This window comes from Ptychodera flava, assembly GCF_041260155.1.
Source record: "Ptychodera flava strain L36383 chromosome 23 unlocalized genomic scaffold, AS_Pfla_20210202 Scaffold_24__1_contigs__length_23054250_pilon, whole genome shotgun sequence".
NCBI lineage: Eukaryota > Metazoa > Hemichordata > Enteropneusta > Ptychoderidae > Ptychodera > Ptychodera flava.
In genome coordinates, this window is record NW_027248278.1 from 22,054,480 (window position 1) to 22,077,672 (window position 23,193).

A 23,193-nucleotide genomic window follows, 5' to 3' on the forward strand; every position below is an offset into this window, starting at 1 on the left:
CATTGTGAGAGTTTGATATTTTGCTTTGGCAACCGCTCTCAGAGGTTCGTACGGATATTTGACGTGACTGTCCATCGCTGCATATACGGCACTGCCATGATTTCCAGTCTCTCTGACTATTGTGGAAGTCTCACCTAGAATGACAGAAATGTAAAGGCTTGACAAGGTAACAATTAAAAGTGTGATGTTTAAAGACAATCGGTTCGTCAAGTATAATGTATCTCACAGATGACGATGATGATGATGATAAAGCAATCAGTCAGTGAATAAGTCAGTCATTCAACCAAGCAACCGACCGACCGACCAACCAACCAACCAACCAACCAACCAACCAACCAACCAACCAACCATACAGCAAGCCAGTCAGCCAGCCAGTCAATCAATGAATCAATTGATCAGTTGATCAATGAATGAATGAATGAATGAATGAATGAATGAATGAATGAATGAATGAATGAATGAATGAATGAATGAATGAATGAATGAATGAATCAATCAATCAATCAATCAATCAATCAATCAATCAATCAATCAATGAATGAATCAATTAATCAATCAATCAACCAATCAATCAATCAATCAATCAATCAATCGATCGATCAACCAAAAAACCAATGACTCGATGGATCCATCCATTATTTGTTCAGTCAATCAATCAATCAATCAATCAATCAATCAATCAATCAATCAATCAATCAATCAATCGATCCATCGATCTATGAATCGATGGATCCATCCATCATTCAATCGTTCATTCAGTCAATCAATCAATCAATCAATCTATCACTTAGACAATTAATTCATCCGTCAATCAATCAGTTCAACCATAGACAGTAGAGGGAGAACTGTCTATTGTTCAACTAATAATCAACCAGGAAATAATCAATAATTCAGTTGATCGGACAATCAATCATCCTTTATTTGGGGAGATTTTATAGATTTGGGATTAATGAGAATTTAGTGTAAATGAAGCAAATTGTTGTAAAGGTGATAATATAATGTAGTTGCTTTGATCATGTTTGGCCTAATTTTAAAGAGTGTAACAATATGATAATGTATTACAACGAAATTGTCCAGTGAGAGACGCAAATACTTGTACAAGTTGTATAAGATTTTTTCACAGCAAAAAAAAAAAAAAAAAAAAAAAAAAAAAAAAAAATGCAAGCATATTTCAGAACATGCCTGTGACAGTGTCTGATCAGTACCTGTAACGGTCCCTAAGAAATAACCTCTTTTACAGGACCTGTGAAATTGGTCAGATATTTAGGGTGTATGAACAGGTCTGTATCAGGCCTGGTATTAAAGGAACTTATAAAGTGACGTAATTTCTGAGTGTATCCAGTTCTGTGACCACATGACTGAAATACTGGTGTACAAATAGTGGTGTGTCAATGTTGAATTTACAGGGCCTGTTTAAAATTGTCAGATTTCAGGGGTGTATATTTTCAGACAAATAGTCTAATTTTGATGACAGAAATGAATACAGACATAATTGTGTGCATATAAAAATATTAACCCTGTTACAGGTCTGTATTCACATTGCTGTGTACAGTCGTGTAAATACAGTGCTGAGGTTGGCAGAAATTTCAGACCCTGTCACATGTCCGTGTCAACAACACTGTACACGGTCCTGTCCCCTCAGCCTTGGGTACATCCTGTACATCAGACCCTGTCAAAGCAATGGGACATCTTTGCTAACACTGACCAGTACCACAGGTTGTATCAGGGTCTGTAAGGGCCTGTCACAGGGGGCAAATGTTTTTTTTTGCTATGTATACACATGTACTTTTACTAACCATTTGCACTCGGCTTTATGTCGTCATTGGATGACACTTATCTTCTTTGATTACAAGACTCTGATACTGTGAATCACTGAGTAGCCTCAAAGGTTCATATAAATGTAAAGCATCGGTACCCGTGTCCACCGTAGCACTCTGGGTAAGGCCAGCGGGTTCATTTGCTGGAGTGCTTACAACTGTTACAGAAAGAACACAAAAACAAAGCGTCAAGACTGTTCAAGGTGTATTTTTTTCTAACCGAATCCAACAATGTTGTTCCTCTCTTGCAGCGAGAACTAGACTGATATCATAGATATTAGAAGCGAGATTCTATTGTCTATGGATAGATCAGCCGAAATGTTTGAGTTTGCATGTTTAGTAGTTTCAAACAGATATCACGAATTGATAGGACACCACTTAACCCTTTGAGTGCTGTAATTATTTTCCCACCAAAATTTAAGTTCAACGTTTAACCAATTTTTATTAATTTTTCTGTAATTGTTTTGATAATTTTGGACCAAATGGACATCAAATTTCATTGGCTAAAATTTTGTTATCAAAATTTCGGAAAAAACCTAAAAAAATTGAGGGGTATATTTTATAAAGGCAACAAAAATACACTTTGGCACTCAAATGGTTAAATAGCGTTTTGAAAAAGGTATTCACTGTGTAAAATGACAAGAATATGGATACTGATTCAGAACTTGGAAAGTATTCCATTGTGGATGTGATTGCAACTAAATTTCCCATATTATATAAAACCCTTTCAAACTGAAACAATAAGAAGCTGCGCTTTTGACCGACAATGATACATTTTTGTCTAGCCTTTTCGATATGTGACATAATAGTGGGAAGTTTTGAGATCTCGAATCGAGAAAACCAACAATTTGATCGGCACTGGAATATGGAGACCTTCAAAGACAGCTTTACCCATTGACTCTCTGTTGGATGGCATTGTAATCGACATACGCGTAATTAGGGTCTTCCGTCTCGGTTCTGAAACAAATAAATGAAAAATAAAATGAATTCAAAAATTGGTTAAAACTTTCAAAAGGGAGTCGGATTTATAATTGCCATATCACAAAGCCGTATATGTCAGTCAATCAGTCTGTCTGTCTGCCTGTCTAAAAAGAGGTAAATGATTATCATTGATGAATATTTTAAAAATTATTAAACATCCATCATCACCCTTTCACAAGTTTTGATTTCTTCTTCTTCGTTACGTAGACCGCAAGGATGACAAGTGTCAGTGCATTGCTTGATGCCAAAATTACGATGAAAATAGCACTCTTCCATTCACTGTGATATGTCCCTGAAAATGAATCGGTAAACACATTATAGAAGAGACAGAGATTAAAATAATCAATTTTTACAAAATATTGAAGAGATGCTAGTAATCCTTTGGTGCCTAATACTTACCTGTAACAGTTGCCCTGTTTGCACCACTGTCGCAAACTTCAGAACCGTAAGGGGAGAGATTATTGAGGAATTTTTGATCACACAGTCTCTTGTACACGTGGGGACAAGAGCAGTCACCTGTCACGTGATCACAAAGTTCAAACGCCTTGCATCGGCACGTCTCGGAACAATTTCGTCCATAGTAGCCCCTCAGACACGGCCGATCACATTTGTCGCCATGCCAACCAGGTGTACACTGACAATTGCTGTGTCTCGGCGAACATGTGTCTCCGTTAAAGCAGTGCAGACATTTGTCCTTGCAAAAATCTTGCCTAATCAACGAAGGTTTACATTCAGTGCAATCCAAACGTCGCCAGTTTGGCGGACTCATGCATAAATTAGGATCCTTGCTTCCGCAAAGTCCACCATTATAGCAAACGCACCTGTGACGGCAGTTATTTCCATAGTAGCCTGTTTTACATCCGCAAATCCCGTCTACGCTGTTGCAGATTCCTCCATACTTACATAAACATTGATACAGACAATTTTGTCCGTACCTACCGTGTGGACATTCTGGAAGAATTAATCATAAAAGTATCATTTAAAGGGACATTATCGCTATTATTTGACCCTTTTTCACCAATATTGTTGCAAACGAACAATTGCTGATGTCGTTCGACTTACTGAAAGATATCTAAAAATGGTCGACCATAGACAACTTCCATCCACTTCCATCCAACTTCCAATTTTGCCTACACTGTGTAGAAAAACCTGGGGTCAGAGGTTTTAGGTGGGCTACTGTTAACCCCTGACCCGAGGTTTTTCTACACAGTGTAGGCAAAATTGGATGGAAGTTGTCTATGGTCGACCATTTTTAGACATCTTTCAATAAATCGAACAACATCAGCAACTGCTCGTTTGCAACAATTATAGGTGAAAAAGGTCAAAAGATAGCGATAATGTCCCTTTAACAAATAATTGATACACTTTAAAAGTGATATTTACATTGAGTCACTGGTTTGTCTAATTGTGGAATGGTTAATAGTAATCCTTCAAATAATCTCACACTAAGAAAAGAAAACAGAAAGCAAAACAAAAAAACCCACCGACCCCCTATTGAGCATTTCAAAAATACGGTGACCCAATCACCATAGTCAGAAACAAGGTGACCCTTATGAAATCACCGCCCCAAGGCCGAAGAAACTGATCAGTCCCTAAGGTCGATGAAATGTGTTTGAATCGTGGTGAGTTTCTGACCACGAATGAGGTCAGCGTTGATATTTCCAATATCATATCTTTCGAATGTGTCATTGACGTCTGATCTGAGTGCAAAGATGTCTTTGAACAAAGCGTTACGGTGTATGTGCAATAGCTAATCACTTAGTCTGACAGGTGTTAGTGCTGTGAGATTTATTAGCGTCTACCACTGAAGTTTGAACGTTTACTCAGAGGGATTTTAATACGTCTGCCTATTCATTCGTTTAAACAGTTGTTCGAACTCTTGTTAGTGTTTTTGCCTACCTTTTCGTTTTCTTCCAGACAGGGAATCGCGTAATGTGCAGTAATCGTACTTACCAATACAGAACGAATTTCGGTTCCAAGGATTTACCTGATAGTAACCATCGCAACGCCTGTGAAATAGAGAACAAATCCAGGCCGAAGGAAGACAGAAATCAGTGTAAATTCACTAGAATGACATCAATACACGAGTTTCTTAAACAGCAGGCGCGAACTTACTTTAACATGTAATTTTCCGAATCCGACTTTACATAACACGCATTAGGGTCGTTGATTCTGACAGACATACCATGGTACCAGAAGGCGATAAGAAGAAGAAACAGAGAAACAAAGAGAGATTTCCAAACTTCATAGTAGAAAGTCGAAGATTTTGTTAAATCCAGCGATAAAGAAGAAATCGAGACTACATAGCGTTACTGAGTATTTTCCTTAGAGGCAATATTCACTGCACAATGCTGCTCATATACATAGTCAGGCTCCTAAATAAGCTGTTATTTACAACCGTTTTCAGAATTAGCGAATCTACTGCTGTGAACTGCACTTAAACTGTTTACACTAATCGGTTTCAACTGTAGCTAGCTGATGTGTCGGTGTAGTGTGTTATAACAGGGCAGTTTCTGTTTGTTTATTTTGACTGCCAACAAGCAGAGAAAAGCCGATCTTGTGTCATCTGACCCTTGTTAAAGTTGTCGACTTTGCCAGCTAGCTACAGCTGAAACTAATTAGTGTAAACAGTTTTATTGCAGTTCACAGCAGCAGCATGCTGTCTAATCTGAAAATGGTTGTAAATAACGTTAAAGGAATACATGACGTCATTGGTTTTTGAGTTTCGATCCTTTTGTCTATTAAAGGTCACAAATAACAGTATGGGTTTGGTTGTGTGTTAACCTTAAGGAGTTATTTGAGATTACAAAAGTCAGTATACCTTTGATCTCCATATATCAGATATTAAACAACCCAATACTTGTATATGTAGATCGTTATTGGCGACGTAAAGAAGTAAGGTCTGATAGCCCCAACTCTTGACTTAAGTTTTAACCGAGAATTACGTTATACACCTCGCATACTCATGTATTGATATAAATCTAACGTAATTTGAAACGGTCTTGGGTGAATGACAGATGTCTGTGCAAGAACATCCATTTAGTTGGTATTAACTATAGGTGTTTTACACACATATTTATTGTCGTTGCATATTGTTAACAAATCTCTTAGGGGAAAGTTAAAGTTCTTCGTCACAGTTCTCTCTCATAACGATTTGACAACTCTTCCAACCCTGTCCATTGTTTTTTTCTCTTTCTCAACTCGTCAAATCGAAACTCTCCTGTGTCACCCCTGTTGTAAAAGATTCAAATTTAGATCACATGATCAAGCCCTTCCAATCGTCAATCAAACTGTCGAATCCTATAGTAAGTCTTTTTTATTCAAATTGCCCATCGAAAACGAATGAATTTTCCCAATCCTCTGATAATGAAAACATAGTCCGCTCCATTTGTTGAAACACCGCTTACACCGAGATACAGCTTTGTTGATGCCCAGTGCGAGTTCTCTTTTTCTTCTTTTTTGAGATGACGGAGCAATGCATGATTTCCAGTAGGTGAGCTGGTTAGCTGTTTTGACTAGATCCAGCAAGATACGTACACGTTGTGCTTTAAGTCATAATTCTAAATACTAGCAACATTCTTTATGTAAAAACTTACAGATAATGTTCGGTGTCGTTCTTCTTGTACACACGTTGAGTTTAAGAAAAAGTGTGTTCTCTACGTTAATGATTTGATTTTCACATTCATTTAACACCGGATATGCTACCTTGGTTCGTTTCACATAAAGACACCTAGCAATGGGTAAAATATATCATGCTTAGGTTTCTAAGGGGGTAGTGGGACGGGGAAAGTCTCAACATATTTTAAATCCTGTATTGAACCTATGACGCCTCCCCTCATCTGGAAAATGTATAATGGGGACACAACTCCAACTCCCCTCCGCTCCCTCCCTGTTCTCTTTGTCTCTGTCTATGCCTGTCTGTCTGTCTGTCTTTCTGTCTTTCTGTCTATCGGCAAGGTCACCCACATTTCGTCTCTCTCATTCAATATTGCACTTTGAATCAGTGACCTACATTACCATTTGAACCTGGGAAATACGCCCACTGAATCCACTTTAAAGCATTCGATAAGCCCATCGGAATTTTCATCGTAAAGGCACATACCTTTATCGCACATCACTGTGTCAGTATAATAGGGCCAATGTAATGCGTATCACCTGAAGCTTAGCAGACGTGTCAGGATAGACGACCAGATTGTACTGTGAAAATCTATCGTTGTCTTGTATGCACCGGATTGACCTTTGACATCACCTTTTAACGATAACTGTGTGTCACAGCTTGATAAACAACAGTGGCAATTTTGGTCCAAATACAATAAAACAGAATCGAATACAAAGATGGCAAATAGTTTTAAAAATGCGTTGAATTCATGACCCAGTCTATTCATTTTCAAATGTCCGTCCTTGGCTAGCATGGCGAAAGCCTTAAACCCTAGAGACACAACTGCTGACCTGTTTGGTCCTTTACAGGTCAGAGGAAAGGACTTTGGTCATCGCCAGATAAACAGCCCAGAAGAGTTGATGTAATTTATATGTATGTTATCGAACTATATAAACATAAACAGAATATCAAAGTTGCGAACGCTGTATTCTGTAAGCTTCTGATATGTCTCATTCTTCAACAGCGAGTCAAAGTCATTGAAGTGGTGCCAAAGTGGGTTTGTAGCTACAGCACACGGGAATTATCGGTTTATAGTGATTTGTACACACATCTTCGCAGGTATTTACGAGGCTAACCATGCTGACATCCTCAACACTCCTTTGCTCTCTCTTTTTTCTTGCACTTTTAACGAGCATACATTGAGTTCCTGTGGTGGTGTAGCATTTAACTGTATGAGGGTATGTGGGTGGGGATGACTGCCACTATTACACCGCTATTGTATGTTAATTTGACACCATGTAAGCTGTCGAGTTTCGATAGTCACTGGATTAAAACATCAATATCAACAGAGGCTCTGCGGCTATCCTTGTAAAATACATATTTCAGCATTGGGAACGACGCACATGAAAACAAGTATTTACTTAGGGCTATATCTCGTGAAATGACACTTAGGACGCACATGACCAAGCTACATACCTTTTTGACTTTGTTTAATCACCCTGCTTTCCTGTTTCTTGTTTCCTCATATAATGTAAATACTTGCTGATGGACCCAAACTCTACCTTTTCTTATTTGATGTGCACCGAAAGACAGTAAACCGTTATGACTATTCAATGTGACAGTGTATTATATCATTTTCATCCTCTAAGGTAGTTCGCGCCTCGCGAAGTCGAAAGACTTAAAAATTTTGCTCAATCTTTCCTCAAGCAAACCATTCCTTTTCAAAATCATAAGCACAAATCAGGGGGTCACTGTGCAAAGCTGGTACTAGAGAAACAAATTATCCAATATTAACGATATTTGAAATTCAACATGGCTGTTATCCCTATATTATCTGTACGGGGAAAAATGAAATTCGCGATTTTCATAACACTAACCTGAAGTGAAAGCTTTAGTGCTCCATAAGATTCAAAACAGCCCCACAAGTCGCATACAAAAAGATTATTGTAACATATTTAATAGTCCAACTATCTGTCTCAGAGGCGCATTCCACACAACAAGAAAACTACAGGCAGATTTCAGTACATGCCTGTAACAGGGGTCTGATCAGTACCTGTAACAGTCCCTAAGAAATAACCTCTGTTACAGGACCTGTAAAATAAGTCAGCTATCAGGGGTGTATGAACAGGTCTGTATCAGGCCTGGTATTAAAGGAATGTATACAGTGATGTAATTTCTGAGTGTATCCAGTGCTGTGACCACATGACTGAAATACTGGTGTAAAAACAGTGGTGTGTCAGTGTTGAATTTACAGGGCCTGTTACAGGGTCTGAAAATTTGTCAGATTTCAGGGGTGTATATTTTCAGAAAAATGGGCCAATTTTGATGACAGAAATGAATACAGGCATAATTGTGTGCACATTCAAAAATTTATTGACCCTATTACAGGTCTGTATTCACATTGCTGTGTACAGTCCTGTAAATACAGTGATGGGACAGGCAGAAATTTCAGGCCCTGTCACATCACTGTGTTTACAGCACTGTATATAGCCATATCATCCGAGTACTGGCCACAGACCTGTACATCAGCCACTGTAACAGCAATGGGACGTGTTTGCTGACACAGGCCTGTGTCTCATGGTTTTGTTAGGGTCTGTACAGGGCCATTCACAGAGGCAAGTGTTTTCTTGCCATGTACCTTAAAATCATTTCTAGTCAACGCATATGAGATAAATCAACATCCGAATGTTCAAAACTGCCACCTTTCGAAGCTAATCTTTTTAAGTTTTGTTCATTTTTTAATTTAGAAAAGGTGAAAATTATATCAAGTTTTGTTTTCAAGGGAGAGTGTATATTGAACTAAAATATCGAATTGTGTGTTAATTGTAACAAGGACAAAGTACCCGATGAAGATTGTCTCACTGTAATTATTATTGGGGCTTTGCAGGCAGCACTTTGTGGAATAGTTGTTTATAATATCTATTTACAGACCGGTAATTGAGAGACAGTGATAAGACTGACACACAATAGGTAATATTAAAAAATGGAATTCATTTATACTTTTTATTCGGTGAAAGTGGAAGTCGTTACTCTCCGAAAACGGAACATGACTCATATCCGTAATATCAAAAGCTAGCTCGAAACTATTCTTCTAAATAATCATATGGCCTGTGTAATAGCTTATATGCTGTTTATTAAGGTAGAACTTTCCTCAGAGATAGATATTCGGACTCTCAGATTTGTACAGTCTTTTTCTGATTTACCACTTGTTGGGCTCTTTTTAAGGCTTTTGGATTAAGGAATTTCTCAACAGTCTTAGTTTTTTCAAAAACAAAAAAATGTGTTTATCCCATTAGAGTAACACAGGGATGGTGGCCATTTTGAATTTCAAATATCGCTGTATCTTGGGTAATATGTTTCTACAGTACCACACGTTGCACGGTGATCCCTGATTTTTATCCTAGATTTGAGTGATTGAGAGTGTGATTGAAACTTTCATTGAGGACAGTTTGAGCAAAAATTCAAGTCTTACATTTTCGAGGTGCGTACCACCTTAAATTAGATGAGCGTGAATAATCAATTCTTATCAATTTGCATATTAAATTCTAATCTGTTATTATGCTATATGTCAAAACTGAACACATTGAATTTGATCAGACTTCTGAGGCACATTATTTATACTTAAAACTAGTGATGCTGAAATTTTGATCAATAAGAAAAATGTTAAATACTTCTACTACATATTTGATGAATTTCTGTTATTGATGAATTTCTATTATTAGGCCAAAATCGAATCCGACTTCTTTCATCTACATGTCTTAGTCAATATCAAAGGTATTGTCCATGAAAAACAAACGCCCGGCTAGCTCAGTCGGTAGAGCATGAGCCCCACGTTGGGCGACGAATTCTTTTATTTCGATTTGTAAATAATGCGAGGCACTCAATTGTTGTAGGGCCTATATCATGACAAAATTCGTCAAATCACGCGGCTAATCTCCCATATGATATCTTACCATAAAATGCAAGAATAGAAAGAGTGCTTTGCCATGAAACTTAATACACATCATTTATGCTATTACATAGAATTAAGATCATGAATAAAATGTTTTAAAACAATTACAATACTTGTGCCTCGAAGTGTCATTGTTTTTAAATGTGCGCCGAGCGACTTTTTACAACACATTGTTAGAACATTTTATGGCATATTCTCAACTTATGTACCAGTGGTGCCCGATTCCTAATAAGAAGAGAAAATGTATTTCTATGTCAAGTGATGTCCTTGTTTGGACTTGAATATTCTTGTCAATGAGCTCGACACTTTCCTGCAGTCTTAGGTTACTGAATCTTTTTTTTTGTCAGAGGCTCGTTGCAGACGACACTGCAAATGTCACGTGACGAGGAACTTTTCCCCCCAGGGAAATTTGTGATTTCCCTTCGAAATAGATATCGGAAAGGTTTAGTATTCTATAACCACTTTTTGAGCTAGTTTGCGCTATCCCAATCTATTTTCTTGTCACATGACCTGCTCTGGCGAATCGTAATAAAAATAAATACGTAGCGCGTTATCTTATGCACTCATTGACTAGCCATCGAGGATTGAAGCAGGTTTGATTTTTCGAGTGCATGAGAGTCAACCAAAACCTTCTGTTTCACGAGGCCGCTGGTAAAACTGTTTAGAACAACTCTCAGGCCAAACTCTCCGACCAAACTCATGATGTAACTTGAATGTGAATAAGACCAGCCAATTTGATCGTGTAACACACCCTATCAATTTTTTTCTATACAAATCCGTAATTTTCTCTGCTATAGCTCGTCTCGGCCGAATACGACACCATCAACTTCAATTACGTATTTTAAATTAATTAAAGACACGCTTTCAAAGTTACCTGGTCAACAGTTGTCCAATGGACAATATGAATAAAGCTACACCTTTAGATAACTCATCCATTCAAGTCAGGCAAAAGTTTTTGTCTTCATGTCCATATCCTGAGCGATATCATGACTCGTCCGTCAACTGTTGTTGAGGAGAATAATAAGACCGTCAGTTTCATTAAGATATATTAGAGTCATATTTTGTACAATAGATGTTGTCAGACAAACGATCGCAGGGCAGTGATAAGAAAGACATACAATGGCCAATGGGAAACCACGTTACAGATGAAATTGTTTATTCAGTGAAAGTGGAAGCTGTTAATCTATAAAGGGAACATGACTCACGTCCTTATCGACAATGGCTAGACAGAAACCATTCTTCTGAATATATGGCCTGTGTAATAGCATGTATTTAATCTAATGATGCAAAAATAGATATTGTTTTCTATTGTCGAATTCTGTGATTGTCAGGGGAGAGTACTTGTGTGATTCGTTGAACTTTGTCAAGAAATAACAACTGAGGACACTAATTCATTAAGAAAGTACCATTGCCAAACGTGGGACTTGAACTCACGACTCTGAGTTAAAAACACTGATTTTCTACCGGCTGAGCTAGCAGGGTGTTTGGTTCAAGTTCGAAAATATGTTATTTTTGACACAGGGACCCATTTGAAATCTTGTGCAATAAAAATTGTATAAATCGTGTCTAGTACGAAGTTAATGTGTAAGCGAAACTTACACTGACTTCCTGACATAGTCACAAGCATTTGATGATAAGAACTAAAAGTTTATAATTTGGTATGAATTATTGACAGAGTATAAGATTGAAAATACTTGATAATATGGCGTGGTAAATGGGAAGTGTGAGAGAAATGACGACAAAAGCATCTCTGTTCGATGTAGTGTGAAATCTATTCGATAAAATTATTGACATTTCAAATGACATGCAATTGATAATTCCAAACCCAGCATGGAATCAACCATTACAGATATTAGTTACATTGAATTACGTAAATACCAGATTAGTGTAGATCTGAATTTTTAAATCTATGTCATAAATTGACACTTGTGATTGTTACTTAATTTATAGGCATAAATCAACAATATTTGACATGATGAAGACAATTAAAGAGACCAAGTTCAAAGTCATGGTCCATGACACGGTCACCGTCGATAATTAGTCAATTAGTCATTAGTGGTTATCAAGATACATTAACAATTTCGAAAAAATTGAAAAATGGGATTCGTATATTCTGGATAGCGTCGATTTGCGTTTGTGATAATTTGTATTCATATTTTGCTTTATATCTTGATGCAAGTGGTCAATGCAAAGTTTTTTTGTATTATAAGATAATCAATATTCAAAGTAATATAATTTCGTCTTAATTAGGGCCTACTATTGTTTGAACAAATGTGGATCATATTTTCTCACCACATATTTTGACCCAAATTATGTGAGATGTTTGATAACGGTTCTAGAAATACCAAGTTGCTTGTGACATCATAGTTTGAACAAACTGAAGTTGCAGACATTGCAGGTGTCAGTAGGAACGTACATGTCTGTGTCATCATGCATCTTTATTATCTTTGTGCATAGTTTTGGTAAATAAGTCATACGGCATCTGTGACCGAAAAAAAATTAAACGGTATGTCTACCAACGGCCATATTTTATCGTACCCCAATACTGACAGAGTCGTATTACCATAATAATTGCGCCCGTGCTAAATTTTTTCAAAGCATTTTAAGAAATTAGTTATGTCTATTCAAAATATATTCGATCATTTTGCGTAAAATGGTACATACCAAGTGATGGCATTGTAGTACATTGTACTTTGAAACAGACATGCAACTCGATAAATTATATTCATACAGAGATCACAAAACAAAACGAACAGCACATGTGTACCGTAAAACACAACAATTGTGCAAAATTGAAGCTATGAAGGATCATATACAAAAGCAAAAACGATATACCCATATGGCATGGTACATTGTAGTAAAGTATTCTTGTGCAAACTTTGTACCTATTGAATGGATTTGAACTTGAATAATTCCTTAAAAGATGGAGATCGGACAGCCATACCAGATCGTATTATGACACAAATTTACATGCAAATGCAGCATTCTTTACATTACAGCGACTTAGAACAGATTGCCGGGATGTTGTAATGGCTCTTGACAGAAAAGATCATGACCAAATGGCTGCCAGGGAACTCTGCAAACTGGGAGTACGATTGATTGCTATTCATATGACTTGAACAAAACAATTTAAGACATGTTTTTCTAGTCTAAGAAACGACAAAACATATGAAACATTTGCTGGCTACATGGCAACCGCACTAGATTGTTTCGCAAAACAGAAGCATGTCTGAAAAGGCTATGGACACGACATAATTTGTTATACAATAACAAAATTGACGTTAGACAGGTACAGCGAACTGCATCCTACAAACAAGGGGACGCCCGTGCATACTGAATATCACTTTATCCTTATTCTATATTTGAATTGAATTTAATTGCTCTGCTTTGGCAATGATTCCAGACGGACGGAAGAAGCCCACTTCCTTGTTTCCTGTTGAGGAAATCCTAGGGAATAGTAAACTTGTATCTCCATCGCAGAAATCTTAGTTCTAAACAGAAAGTTGCACTAATTATATTGTCTTGAGCATGCGTAGAATCATAGGACCTAACGCTATTCTGTCCGTGTACTTGTATGGCATTTAAATGCAGTGTTCTTACTCACGCACTAGAAAATACTACATGCGTTTGCTGTTACCTGTTTCAAGCTTTGTATAACAAACATAATTGTTAAGTCACTGCAAAATATGACAATAGGACACTAGAAGTAGAGCCACTGACTTTCAAAGTCATTCAAAACATTTGTACTTGAAAACAGAGATCGATAGATAGTAGTCGGCTTCGAAAAAATGAACCAGCTGTTTTATAGTATCAAGCAGCAATGACGCTCAAGGAAACAGATAAATCGCGCCTTCTGTTCAGCAACGAATATTTATATATCCTATATTGTTTCGTTCTGTTGAGGCACTATACATCACTGTACCCACGTGCGATCACTTTTTTCTCTGATGTCCCGCGTTTTTTTCTAAAGCTGAAGAAACCTAGCTTGTCATATTTCGGACTTGTGGCCTGGTTTTCGCCAAGAACGTTATATTGCTCCTCGCTTGGCATCGTTTTCGGCTTGCTTCTCTTCTTTATTTTATTCAAATCTAAGTCGTTGTATGCAGTCACGTCGTCATGGTGGGTCAAATTGTCGTATTTGCTTCGTTTTTCACCATCCTTTTGTCGGTATTTTTTTCCAGTTCTGTCGACGTCTAGGTACCGTTGTGTACTATTCCTGCCGTCGATTAAATCAACTTCCGAATAGTGCGATCCGCCATCTTGTTTTGTGGTATTGTCGGCTAAACACTCTTCATACGTAGATGGGCTTTCGTTCTCAGTGGCAAAAGTATCATCGTCGTGTTTTACGGACAAAAGGTCCTCATATTTGTGGATTACAGGCCGTCCCGCTCTGTACAGCCTTCTCGATCTGTCAACTTTGCTGTAAGATGCCTCAACATCGGGTTCTGAGCTCCTGTTGTCAGGGCCGGTTTCATCACTTGTTATATCTTCATTGCTCGAACGTTCTGTTGGGCTGACGTCATTTTCTGTGGATTGCTTTCTTTTTAGCAGGCTGCGCATCTCCCCAAGCACGTCTGCATAGTTATGAGGTTTTGCAGACGATTGCTTCGAAGAACATTTGTTGACAGTGGCGTACGTAGGTATTTCGCATGGTTCCGGTGATACTTTCACAAGGTCGTCGACGTCGTCTGGGTTCTCCAGTATTTCATATTTGTGATGCAAAGTTGGTTTCTTCTTCTTGCTAGATCTTTCTTGTTTGATTCGCATTGTCCCCTCGGCGTTCACGTGATCAGGATCCGTTGCACCGGATGCACAGTCCTCGCTTGCATAAAGATCCTCCGGACTGACGTCATTTCCTGCGATGGGTTTTCTCTCAAGCAGGCTACTCGTCTCATCGGGCACATCTTCATAGTTATGACGGTTTACGGAAGGTTGCTTGGAAGTAGGTTTGTTGACAACGGCGTACTTGTATTGCCTTGGCGGCTTGGGTGGCGCAGAAACACGGATTTTGTTCACCTCGGACACAGTAGCCTTCTGTGATGGCTGTTTGTGCGATGCTAAACTATCATTTTCATTTCCAGACATTTGAGAGTCGATGTGATGATTTCCCGCTGTGGCGTATTCGTTATCCGCGGGCCGTTCTCCTCTGTACTGCTTTCCGTATCTATCGACCTTATCATAAAATGTTTCTTCTTCGGCTGCTGCGAGATTAGTTTCAGGATCAGTAGGAGAGGATGTAGTGTCCTCATCTGTAGAATGATCTACCTGGCCGACGTCATTTCCTGTGGTGGGGTTTCCTTCGAGCAGGCTGCAAGTCTCATCCGGCACCTCTTCGTAGTCACGACGAGTTGAAGATTTCTTGTTAGTAGGTTTGTTTTGAACGGTGTTCATTCGTCGCTTCCGTGGCTTGGGTGCTACTGGAGGACGAAGTTCATTCGAGTTTTCCGCAGTGGCTGTATCTGTTTCCTGGCTGGTGCATGGTAAGCTACCATTATCGTTTCCCGATAATTCAGAATCGATAAACAGACTTGCCGCTGTGACATATTCGTTATTGGCTGGCTGTTCCTCTCTATATCGTCTTCCGGATCTGTCAATCTTGTCGTAAAGTGCTTCTTCACCGGCTGCAATGGATCCAATTTCAGAACCTATAACAGTGTATGTAACGTCGTCATTTGGAGGGAGTTCTGTTTGGTTGACGTCACTTCCTGTTGTCGAGTTTCTCCCCAACAAGCTACTAGACTCCAGTGACACCTCTTCAAGGCTACAAGAAGTTCCAGATGATTCACTGGAAGTACGGTTGTTGACAGCGGCATACTTGTGTTTCTTTCCGTGTTTTGGAAACGCCTGAGAATGGCCTTCGTTCATATCCCACACAGTATCTTCCTCTGCCCACTTGGTGTTTTGTGACAGACTGGGATCCAGATTTTCCGGCGTTTCGGATTCAACGTAATAATTCGCTGTAGACTCACGTTTGCACTCTTCGTCACGGACAGCCTGTGTGCTGATGAAAAATACGAAATACATGAAAATAAAGTACAATAATATGTGATACCAAACTAATATGTCTCTGACGATGGTGTCACCAGATTTTCCGGCGTTTCGGATTCAACGTAATAATTCGCTGTAGACCCACGTTTGCACTCTTCGTTACGGACAGCCTATGTGCTGATGAAAAATACGAAATACATGAAAATAAAGTACAATAATATGTGATACCAAACTAATATGTCTCTGACGGTGGTGTCAACTCGGTAAGGAGAATGACAGTAACATTCAGAAGCTAAAGAGATTTTGAAGAACCCCTGTGTGACGTGCCTACTCCCAATAGGCCTGCTACAAAGAGGCTCAAAATGCTGCATCTAGAATAATCCCACACACCAGGAAATTTGCGCTGATCACCTCAGTTCTCGCCAATCTCGACTTGTTAGCAGTTTGTCTCAGGATTAACAACAAAATTTTGCTCTTAACCTTCAAGGCTATTCACAACCAAACTCCCGCGTACATCAGTGACCTATCCAGCCTTGATTCCAACTTATTCACTCCGTTAATCCATCAAGAAACGTTTAACATGTACAACATACAAAACCATATCCTATAGTGGCCGAGCATTTCATACGCTGCTCTTACAGAGAAAACGCACTGCCACTTGACAACAAAGAATCCAAAAACTTGCAAACTTTCAAAAGAAAACTGAACACGCACATGTTCTCCAACGCACACAGTGTAGTTTAGCCATTGAGCGTTACAGAGCAAAACACTATCTTTGAATTTTGGCGCTATATAAGCTTTGTCGGTTGATTGATTGCTGATTGATGTTCCTGATATCATCATGACGTCATCATAGGTCTTTCAGGCTTGGTGAGCTGTATGTCTATATTGTATCCCCACTTTCAGGGGTTTTCCTCGTCGTCGATCTCACTTTGATTGCAAGTAAAGAATTAACATAGAAAGGAATGTATACAATGTAAGCATCAAAGAAAACAGCTAGTTATTTCTAATATACCCCCAGGATGGCTCCTTCTATATAATGATGGTATTCGCAGTTTTGTTTGGCAAAGTAAAATGATCAGTTCAGGTGTAACGCATTTGTGTTGTTTACTACGTAACGTCAGCAATAAGGAACTATTTCTCTCTATGTAGGCCTAGATACCAAACCAAATGACATGACCCTGTAGATTTCGTAGTGGTTATGTAGTTAAAATTTACACATACAACATAAGAAGTAGGGAAACATTACTTAAAAGTATGATTTTGAAAACTGAATATTGTAAACTCCTGTATTATCAAGTTAGTAATATCATATTAGAAGATAACCCGCCATCACATATTAAATGAACAGCAAGTAGAATAACACGTGGCGTGCTGATTTCCTGTGCTCGTTTGCTCATTCTCATGTAAAATCTTTGTAAAGCTTGTGAAGTTGTATATATAACGTATTCAAACTTATGATTTTGTAAAGATATCGCTTCAAGATATGTTTGGGATTATATACGACAGAAAAATGGTTAGCGTGATGTCATAATTAAACACAATGATTAAAATTGCTTACCTAGTTTTCTGTTTTTCCGTTTGACGTCGAGTGTATATCCATGCACACAGAATGACAACCAAGAATACGGAAAAACACGTCAGCACTAGAACTGTCGTAAATATATCCTTGCCTGCATCGTTTTCTAAAGAAAGGATATGTACCTGTTAATATTAAAACTGTGAAGTGGAGTTAAATGCAGTTATGTTAAATGACACATAGAATAATATTCATATTGCATAAACCTCTGCACATCGAACTTTGTGGATATGGTGATAATTAACACCAGAAGAGCAATTACTCTGAGGGAAAATTTCGATATTTCAGTCTTATTCTCATATTTAAACACCCAAATGCAAAGTTTCGTACATCTCAATCCTTGCAATTATTTACTGGTCTACTGCTTACATAGACACATTTTGATTCCCATAAAGCAAAGTAATCTTGCCTTTTTTTAAGAACTCGGAAAATGAATCCTAGAAGTCCCAACAGACTGCAACTTAGGGAACACATAAAAGGAAAACAATATATTTGACTGATTTACAATTTTTATGGTACCAATTTGAGCCATGAAGGATGCTGGGGTTTTAGATTTTTGGTGAATATCGGAATAGAGAATGGAAACCGTTTTGAATCGTGAACTTCGGTATACTGAGGAAATTGCCTGTTTTGTTTGCCAAACCCTGTGTCAACCTTTATGTTATTCGTGATTGGTACAAGAGTGGCTTGCATTTCAATAAGTAAAATCTGCAGAAAAAATTTAAACTTTCCTTTTTGTGTTGTTATAACCTAAAGTTGGAATGACCCTCGGGACAGATATTCAAACCCTAAACATATTTTCTGTGCTCTTCCTGATATGCTTTATTTATGGTCTAGAAACCTTTTGAATAATAAAGGTTTCCCTGTTTCGTTTATGTGAGAAGCGGATTAACACGATTGGAACTAATTTTGGAGAATAGGACATATAGTAATGTTAGTTTGATCAGCAAATTTAAGCTCATTTACATTTCGTTTTTGCAAATTCATTTCTGTTGTTATGAGTAATTTGTAATACTACATCTTTCAGCTTTCCGACACCAAACACTTTTGATAAATTTGAAAAATTAAACAGGCACTCTTTTAAAACACCTTTTTTCATGCCAACGGTCGATATTTGACGTGGCGACTGCGCGCGGATCGCGAGATATCGATAAAAATATGTCATTTCCTGAGCGTATTTTTCACATCCCGAAGTTTTACGATCGTTTCTGATTTTGACCCGAAATCCGCTGAAGGTCTGTTGTTGTGCTGATTGACGATATTGTACGGAGTCTACAATAAGTTCGAACGATGCAATTAATTTACTTACCACTGCAAAGACTTTATATACAGCATTATGCCATTACCTAAGGGAAGTTTTGTAAAACTTCTCCTTACTTTTTGTCGTTTTCATTATTCTTAATCAGTTGTACTATATTTTTAACCAATACCACATAAAAATCAGTTTTTACGTGTCAAATATTAGCCCCCTCAGATGACTACATTTTGTCGTCTGCCACACAGTACGCCGCGCGCGCGGTATGCGTCTATGCATACCACTCGGCGGCCGCTATGTATCAACCGCACGTAACTATGCTAGTCACCTATGCGAATTCTGATGGAATCAAACTTTGTTTTCCGTTTTTTCTCCGAGTTAGTAAGACTCAGCTTTCTCCCACGGGGCATAACCGATCACCGAGGCAAGTGGTACTGTGGCGTACAGCAGCGTAAGCGTAGACTCGTACTCCATAGCTTAGTTGACAATGGCCCCAGTGCCGAACGTTCGATGTTCGGAAGCTGAATTTAGGTGGGCCACCGGAATTCAAACTTTTACTTTTTTGAGGACATGTTTTTATCGATATCTTGTGATCCGCGCGCAGTCGCCACGTCAAATATCGACCGTTGGCATTAAAAAATGTGCTTTAAAAATTTACCAAGTGGGAGTGCCACTTTAAAAGATCATATTCTCATAAATTAGTTTCACATTAGTTTCATTGGCTTATTTTAGGAAATTTTTTCTTGAGGTGGTACACGCCTCGATTTTAAAATTTTGCTGAAAGTTCCTGTAAGGAAGTTCCTTTTCGAAATCAAAAATAAAAATCAAGAATTATTGTGCAAAATTTGGTAATAGAGAAACAAATAACAGAACATTTACTGACACCTGAAATTCAAAATGGCCGCAACCCCTGTCTTATGTCTAGCGGAAACATTTATATTCGATATATACGCCGGTAAACCTCACTTGCTCCACATGCTTCAAAATAAGCAGCAGAAGTGGTAGATCAAAAATGTTAAGATTTTACAACATCTGTCTCCCAAGGCGGTTTCTACCTGAAAAAATCAACTTTTACGTAGACCTCATTGTTTATACTTACCTTGTGAACGTTCTAGCAAAAGTTTTGAATTTTCTGAATAATTAGCGGCCTAGTCCCATATTGATAATTGCAACCTCGATTTTCTTTTTAAGATAACAATGTACCATGAAAGGAAAATTCAGCATAATACTCATTCCTTACCTGTTTTATGTGCTTTAGTCTGGACGCAAGATCCATTACGACAAATTTCTAAACAGCTGTGAATATATATAATTACAATTAATTATTATTAATTATTACTGAATGTTATCATGCGTTGTTTATTGTCAGCAAATGAAAAGCCGTATACGTAAATGAGAATATGCTGCTATTTTAACACAATTCAATCATGCCTGTCTTCCTCCCTCTCTGCCCCCTCTGCCCCTTCCTCTTCTTCATCCGCCTGTCCATCCGCATGTCTGTCTGTCAGTCATGTGCATATGAAACCAAATGTCTTTCAGAATAAAGTGTACGGTGTACATATGCAAATGATTGGGGGTTATAACGGGATCGTCCGTTTGTATCTAACTTTTACAAAAGATGCATACAAATGTGAGGCAGTCTGACTGGCAGTCTGACTGGGACATTTTAGGCACAAAATCGATGTTAATGTAATCAAATTCATAATGTTATATTTGTTAACTTAATGATGACGTGATAAATATATGTATTTAAATGAAGTAATCAAGTCTCCACACGATAGGGCACGCACTTCCCGAGAAGAAACCTATTTCATCAAAGGCAGCAAATTAGCATAAAATTCACAAACTTATGAATTTCGACAAAGAATAAAAACATAAACTAGAAATTACTGTCACCAGTGGTTCCTTGACTCGATATTTGCCATTATTCCTTCAAGTTTCTATATGATGCTCTGTTACATGAGTGTTTCAAAACTAAAAATTTCTAAATAACCTGTATTACTGTAAAAATATTCAGTACTTGACTTACTCGACCTTGGCACTAATTTTGAGGTGTTGTGAAACCTTAACATTATTACAACCTATAACTTTTTTGCCTGCAATGCCAATGACCAACCTTTGGATGCCATAGGTGTGAAATCGCAATGTCTGTGTAACATGTACACGATAATAATATTTTTTTATATTATTCCTTTTTCAAGAAAAAAGTTTTAGATAACCCATTCATTGTACTTTACCATGAAGTAAAAATTTAAATTGACCTCATTGTCGACCACAATGGTCACAATTACGAACCTTGATAACTTCGGTCATAGCTTTCATAATCTGTGTTTTCATGCATGTAAGCTTATCTGCGTCGTTTGTGAACCCAATCTTTGTCGATGTTAACTGATTGGTAATGGCTTACCTTTCTGTACAGATACACGTTTCATTCGCATCTGTACAATTTGTTGAGCTAATAGTTTGAGGCAGTTGCGGCCCACAGTTTATCCCTATCCGTCCTGTCACACACAATATACAGTCACCAGTGTCCTTTTTGCATTCCAAGCAATTCTTACGACATGTTTGGTTACATGATGGTCCAAAGTAGCCTGGGTGACATGAACATTCTCCTGTCACATGATTACAACGTTCAAAACTTTCGCAATTACATTTCTTAGAGCAGTTGTATCCATAGTAACCAGTCTCACAGGGCTGATCACATTGATCGCCTTGCCAACCAGGTGTACAGTTGCATGTTTTGTCCTGAGGCGTACAATCATTTCCGTTGTAACAGTGTAGACACTTATCTTCACAAAATTCATGTCTCTTGCCATCGAGTTTTGTACGGATTTAAATATTACAGTCTGTACAGTCTAGTCCTCGCCAGGTAGACGGACAGTTACAAACGTTCGAATTTGCCTTACTACATTCCCCTCCGTTGAAACAATTACATCGATTTTGACATTTATCTCCATAGAAACCAGGTTGACATTTACATGAGCCGTCAGCAATGTCACAGACCCTATTAGTTGGGCAATTACAAATTTCACTACAGTTCTCACCCCAAGTTCCATGTTCGCACTGACATCCAGAGACGGGATCACAAACAATACCATCGGGACACGAACACTTGTTTTCACAGATGTTACCATAGTAACCGTCTTTGCACGTACAAGACTGGAACACTCCTTCGTCGTGGTTACACGTACCGCCATTTTTACACGGACAGGGAAATGCGCAGACTGCACCGTAGTGTGAAGGAGGGCATTGACACGACCCGTCTATTTTGTTACAAGTTCCTCCATTTTGACATGAACAGTAATACGAACAGTCGCTTCCATAACGACCATCATGGCACCCTGAAAAAATAATTGCTATAGAATTACATATTTACACCGATAAAGACTTTTACTTAAAGCGAAAATTAGTAAATACTTTCTGGTCAAAAGAGAAAACATTTTCACAATTAATTTAAATTTAAAAGAAGAAAAGGAACCAGAAGTACAAAAACGTATGGAGCATGTCGAAAAATCTAAAAAAAATATTTTAGAGCATCTATTATTTGTTTTTTTATTTATCAACAAATATGGCAACAGTGCGAGAGAACTGAGATATTGTGTTCTTCAGCGAAATGGTAAAACTGTACGTTGGAAAGACAGTGTATGTCACGACGTCTCCGACGGTGCTGAAAACGGAAGTATTTCCTTGTTAAAGCGTTTATTACTTCAAAATCTGACATGAAGACCGTTATAAATGAGCGCAATATCGATAGACGTCATTGTCACTAAGCTTTGGTAAAAGGCGAATACATCCAATATTTATGTGATAAAATGATAGTTATTAACACGCTCTTGTATATGAATATTCAAGATTGTTCAAAGTCTTGAGTTATACCCGTCGCTGGCTTACTTTCATTTAATGAAAATGTGGTACTAATATGTGGAAAGTACGGCATAATACATTTAAAAGTGATTTTTCCCTGGCTGTGAGCTGGAAGAATTTTCGCGTAATACTTGAGTTCGAAGTATGAGTAAATTTGTA

At 38.0% G+C, this 23,193-nt stretch overlaps 1 protein-coding gene across 1 annotated transcript; it reads right to left on the bottom strand.

Annotated features, from left to right (window-relative positions):
• Positions 1-11,487: 11,487 nt before the first annotated feature.
• Positions 11,488-21,761, bottom strand: LOC139124460 (serine-rich adhesin for platelets-like). The gene is made up of 4 exons (XM_070690600.1): positions 21,578-21,761; positions 20,411-20,466; positions 17,898-18,021; positions 11,488-16,342 (listed from the first exon to the last, which is right to left on the bottom strand). Exon 4 carries the CDS (start codon positions 16,211-16,213, stop codon positions 14,255-14,257), a length of 1,959 nt encoding a protein of 652 aa, XP_070546701.1. The 5' UTR covers positions 16,214-16,342; positions 17,898-18,021; positions 20,411-20,466; positions 21,578-21,761; the 3' UTR covers positions 11,488-14,254.
• Positions 21,762-23,193: the final 1,432 nt, after the last annotated feature.